A 3,821-nucleotide genomic window follows, 5' to 3' on the forward strand; every position below is an offset into this window, starting at 1 on the left:
GGGAACACTTTTCAAGTTACTCCCGTTACCATACGCTTGGTACTGATAGTCAGTCGGCTGAGACATTCTGATAACTTCGAAAGATCGCTAAAAAATATATTCAATATTAAAAAATTGCAGTTTTATTTCATAAACAATAATATGATAATGAAGTTGCTAGCGGTTTAAAATATACAGAATTAATTTATCTTGTTCGATAATGTATTCATCCAATAAGGCAATTGAACACACATCGAACGTCACGTCCAATGTTTAATTTCCCGGCACGAGCCGAGAGCTAAATAAATATTGCTCAACATATAGCGAATTAAAACGTCAGTAAACGCTCACCGACACGTTTCGCGACGATATCTCCGACAATTGGTAATATAAACGAAACGTTGATACAAAAATTATTCGATATTAAATAATGATAAACGAATAACGATCGAACGTGGATTTATTGGACTTTAATGCCACTTAAATAGAATGAAACGCGAGGGAAGATTGACGGGCTCGAGTCGTTGAATTATTAAATAGGAATGATGTCAAGTGAGATGGACAGGAACGGCGGGACACTGTGCAAAGGAAAATAATCAGTCGGTGAACGTGAAACTGGGAAATACGTGATTAGACAATAAATAGAATAGGAGATCTAACAGTTTTGTACCTTCGGGCGTATTACTTATTCCTATTCACGCGAGTGCCTCCGGGAATTAAAAAACCAGACGATTTTCGACGCGTTTCGTTGGTCGAGTGTCCGCGAATTTGGCAAGCGGAAGACACGCGTATATAGGAAACGCTACAGGAATTTTCAAAAGATTACGGGAGGCCTGGGAGATCAAAAGGTTAAAACGTCATGTCCAGACCGAAACCCGTGACGTGCCGACATCTCGTACGGATTATCCCAGGCGACGGCCGGGTTTCTCACCTTACGGGCGGCGTTACCAAGGCGAGGAAGAAGCGTAGCTCAGGCCTCGGTGCACCGAGGGACGCGCATCACACTTTTTCCGGTGTAATTCGACGTTAATTGCCGAGGATACGCACCTCGTCAGCGAGACACACAACATTACGTGGCAGCCCAGTTGATCGCCGCGCCAGTTTCGCTCGCGTGGACTGATCGCGAACCACGCAGCCTCGGAATCATCGTTTATTTGCAATATTTGCATATCGTTTTGTTTACTTGGTTTCTGAACCGGAGAAGGTAGAAAGAACTTCGATCGAATTACGTGAGTTTTAATTTTTTAAATGAGTCTTTTTTTTATATAGCAGATTATGGCCGGTATTCAGAGTCGTTGCTTATTCTTAAAATCGTCTTAAGAATTTGCTATCCCTGTCTGTCCCATATTTCCAGTCCTTTGTATTTTGTAAAGGAAACGGGGACTTGAGCAAATGCTTAAGACGATTGTAAGAATAAGCAATGACTGAATACTGGCATCGAGGAGGGTTTTTGAATTACGCGCGATCAACATTCTCACTCGATTGCAGCGCTTGGCGACGAAGTGGCAACTTTTATAATTACAACTATGCACATTGCGCACTACAAGTGTTTATTGCATTCATTTATTCTTTCCAATTCCAACAACAGCCTGCAACTGCAACTGCAACAGCCCTCCATTCAAGTCCATTGTGTAGCCATTGTGTAACGAACGTCAGTAAAAGACTCAATACACCCTGTCCGTTTCTCTCTCTCTCTCTATATATATATATGTATTGCCTAGAGTTGGAGAGACTAATATATATATATATTGCCTAGAGTTGGAGAGACTAATGAGATGTTCTCTGCGATCTAAGCACAAGATTTAAGCAGTAACTTAATTAATAATAATCATCCATGGGCCGGACGATACGGAGGAATCGGTTATGAGCAAACGTGTGGAAGTTTACACTAGGTCTACGAACACACCGTACCACCTTGCGGTGTTGAATTGCTACATAAAAAAAGTAAAAAGCCTTATTGACAGAGATGCTCACGTGAATGCTAAAAATGCATATGCACTGCATCTAGCCATCTTGCTGAGACACAAAGATATCGTAAAAATCAGGTTAGCAAATAGTGCCGATGTCAACTTGAAAATGGAAAGGGGAGAGATCCATGTTGCTGTGCGAGAAAGACAAGAAGAAATTTGCAACTTGCTACTTGAAGCAGAAGTTGACGTTCACGCCAAAGACGAAATCGGACTAACGGCGTTGCATCTAGCCATTGGGGAGACACACAAAGATATCGTACAAATCCTCATAGATCAGGGTACCAATGTCAACTTGAAAACTGAACATGGCGAGACACCGCTTCATTTTGCTGCAGAAATAGGACTAGAAGAAATTTGCAGGTTGCTAATCGAGAGAGGAGCTGACGTTCATGCCAAAAACGAAATCGGACTAACGGCGTTGCATCTAGCCATTCTGGAGACACATAAAGATATCGTACAAATCCTCATAGATCAGGGTGCCGATGTCAACGTGAAAACTGAATATGGCGAGACACCGCTTCATTTTGCTGCAGAAATAGGACTAGAAGAAATTTGCAGGTTGCTAATCGAGAGAGGAGCTGACGTTCATGCCAAAGACGAAATCGGAGTAACGGCGTTGCATCTAGCCATTCGGGAGACACACAAAGATATAGTACAAATCCTCATAGATCAGGGTGCCGATGTCAACGTGAAAACTAAAGAGGGCGCGACAGCGCTCCATTGTGCTGCGCAAGTAGGATTAGTAGAAATTCGCAGGTTGCTCATTGAGAGAGGAGCTGACGTGGATGTCGAAGACAACAGTAGATTAATGGCGCTCTTTGAAGAAATTCAGGCGAGACACAAAGATATCATACAAATCCTCGTAGATCATGGTGTCGATGTCAACGTGAAAACTGGAATGGGCGAAACACCGCTTCATTTTGCTGCGCAAGTAGGACTAAACGAAACTCACAATTTACTAGCCGAGAGAGGAACTGATGTAGATGTTGAAGACAAAAGTGGAAGATCGGCACTGTACCTAGCCATTCTGAAGACACACAAAGATATCGTGCAAATCCTCGTAGATCAGGGTGCCGATGTCAAATTGAAAAGTTGGATGGGCGATACAGTGCTTCATTTTGCTGCGCAAGTAGGAGTAGAAGAAACTTGCAGGTTGCTACTCGAAAGAGGCGTTGACGTGAATGCTCAAAACAAAAAAGGAGAAACGGCACTGCACCTAGCCATTCAGATGAGACACAAAGATATAGTACAAATTCTCGTACATCAGGGCGCCGATGTCAACGGGGAAACGTCATGGGGCGACACACCGCTTCGGTGTGCTGCGCGAGAAGGACTAGAAGAAACATGCAGGTTGCTAATCGACAGAGGTGCTGACATGCATGCCCATGACGGAAGTGGAACGACAGCACTGCACCTAGCCATTCAGCAGAGGCACAAACATATCGTACAGATCCTCCTAGACCAGGGTATCGATGTCAATTTGAGAAATCAAAGGGGCGAGACACCGCTTCATTTTGCTGCGCGACTAGGACAAGAAGAAATTATCAGGTTGCTAATGTACAGAGTTGACGTTGATGTCGAAGACAAGAGTGGATTAATGGCGCTGTTTGAAGCCATTCAGAAGAGACACAAAGATATCGTACAAATCCTCGTAGATCAGGGTGCCGATGTCAAATTGAAAACTAAAACAGGCGAGACGCCTCTCCATTTTGCTGCGCAAGTAGGACTAGACGAAACTTGCAGGTTGCTAATCCAGAGAGGAGCTGACGTGCATGCCGAAGACGAAAACGGATTAAAGGCGCTGTTGGTAGCCATTCAGGAGAGACACAAAGATATCGTTCAGATCCTCGTAGATCAGGGTGCCGATGTCAA

General features: G+C 43.7%; 1 protein-coding gene across 1 annotated transcript in view; it reads left to right on the plus strand.

Annotated features, from left to right (window-relative positions):
* Nucleotides 1-1,642: 1,642 nt before the first annotated feature.
* The window catches only part of LOC108623593 (serine/threonine-protein phosphatase 6 regulatory ankyrin repeat subunit A-like), a 9,096-nt gene continuing 6,917 nt past the window's right edge, over nt 1,643-3,821 (plus strand). The window contains exon 1 of the mRNA XM_026812413.1: nt 1,643-3,816. Within this exon, the coding sequence (XP_026668214.1) occupies nt 1,843-3,816 (1,974 nt within the window). The 5' untranslated portion in view covers nt 1,643-1,842. The remainder of the gene's footprint in view (nt 3,817-3,821) is intronic.

This window comes from Ceratina calcarata, unplaced genomic scaffold, assembly GCF_001652005.2.
Source record: "Ceratina calcarata isolate Rehan_Ccalc_2016 unplaced genomic scaffold, ASM165200v1 scaffold279.2, whole genome shotgun sequence".
Classification (NCBI taxonomy): domain Eukaryota; kingdom Metazoa; phylum Arthropoda; class Insecta; order Hymenoptera; family Apidae; genus Ceratina; species Ceratina calcarata.